The following is a 1,697-nucleotide window of genomic DNA, read 5'->3' on the forward strand; positions in this document are numbered from 1 at the left end:
CAAGTTTCTCTGAGGTAATGTTTGAACCTCCTCCTCCTCCTCCTCCTGCTCCTCCTCCTCGGGCGCGGTGACGCACCGTGCGTCAGGCGCGCCCTTTACGCACGGCTCCGGTGTGCCGCAGGTGGACCAGACCCGCCCAGACAGTGAGGAGGTTCCCGTCCGGATCAGGCAGCAGCCCGTCAGTCTGCAGCAGAGCTCCGCGAGGACCAGGACCAGGACCAGGACCAGGACCAGGTAAGAACTCACCTGGACTTCTGCTTCGGTTTTACCCGGGTTGAACTGGACTAAACTCTGAGTTCGGTTCGGGACCGGGAGGAGTTCTGGAAGTGTTTTTAGTGTTTTGGGTTCTGACTGGACCTGGTTCAGGACCGCAGGTGATCCAGGTCTCGTGTCTCAGGTCTGAGAACTGATCTGAACTTCAGTCACTTTGTGTCAAATCTGATCAGATATTTTGCTAACACTGCCCAGGTGTGTTTATGTTTATGTTTACATGTTTACATGTTTACAGTCTAAGTAAACCTGCTGCTGACAGCTTCTGTTTAATCTGATAATCTGCAGATTAAATCAGATTAAATAAAGTTTAGCCAGTCATTAGCTTCAGGTTTATCACAGGAAGTTCTAGAAGAAGTCCAGTTGTGTCCTCTTGCCTCCCCTGGAGGATTAAGTAAAAGATTTACTTTAAACTATGCATTAAAAAAACTTCAGAACCTCATCAGGTTCTGGTTCTGGTTCTGGTTCTGGATGGATCAGTCTTATAAAATAAAATCTGCAGATGTTTGCTGTTTCCTCCTCCTGCACTTATTTAATGTTTGTCTGTTAGCAAAACATCTCCTGAACCAGTGGATTGGACTGATTCAAGATGGCCGCCACAGCTGGTTTTTAAAACCTTTATAAATACTGAGCACTGAGAGTTCACAGCTGATAAACATCATTTTATCATAAAAAAGGCAAAAAATTAATATTTTATTCTGAAGGGGAGATTATTTTATTTTGAAAAACTAACATGAATTATTCATGAAACAATTGTTGAATTGTTTTTGTTTTGTTGATGAAAAGACAAGTTCTGACTTCCTGTCAGCTAAATAATTTATGGTTTTCTTACCATAAACTTTTTAAAGTCGAAGAACTGTTCTTGTTCTCGCAGCGTTGAACTGTTCTTGTTCTTTCATTGTTAAAAAACTGTTCTTGTTCTTTCATTGTTAAAAAACTGTTCTTGTTCTTTCAGTGTTGAAGAACTGTTCTTGTTCTCACAGTGTTGAAGAACTGTTCTTGTTCTTGCAGTGCTGAAGAACTGTTCTTGTTCTTTCAGCATTGAAGAACTGTTCTTGTTCTTGCAGTGTTGAAGAACTGTTCTTGTTCTTGCAGTGTTGAAGAACTGTTCTTGTTCTTTCAGCGTTTAAGAACTGTTCTTGTTCTTTCAGCATTGAAGAACTGTTCTTGTTCTCACAGTGTTGAAGAACTGTTCTTGTTCTTGCAGTGTTGAAGAACTGTTCTTGTTCTTGCAGTGTTGAAGAACTGTTCTTGTTCTTGCAGTGTTGAAGAACTGTTCTTGTTCTTGCAGTGTTGAAGAACTGTTCTTGTTCTTGCAGTGTTGAAGAACTGTTCTTGTTCTTGCAGTGTTGAAGAACTGTTCTTGTTCTTGCAGTGTTGAAGAACTGTTCTTGTTCTTGCAGTGTTGAAGAACTGTTCTTGTTCTT

General features: G+C 41.4%; 1 protein-coding gene across 1 annotated transcript in view; it reads left to right on the forward strand.

The window, feature by feature from the left end:
* Positions 1 to 1,697, forward strand: part of LOC106532393 (myosin-13) — a gene marked incomplete in the record, with an annotated part of 78,174 nt that overhangs the window by 15,851 nt on the left and 60,626 nt on the right. Inside the window, 1 exon segment of the mRNA XM_014028432.1 lies at positions 152 to 234. Within this exon segment, the coding sequence (XP_013883886.1) occupies positions 152 to 234 (83 nt within the window).

This window comes from Austrofundulus limnaeus, unplaced genomic scaffold (genome assembly GCF_001266775.1).
Source record: "Austrofundulus limnaeus strain Quisiro unplaced genomic scaffold, Austrofundulus_limnaeus-1.0 Scaffold762, whole genome shotgun sequence".
Lineage (NCBI taxonomy): Eukaryota > Metazoa > Chordata > Actinopteri > Cyprinodontiformes > Rivulidae > Austrofundulus > Austrofundulus limnaeus.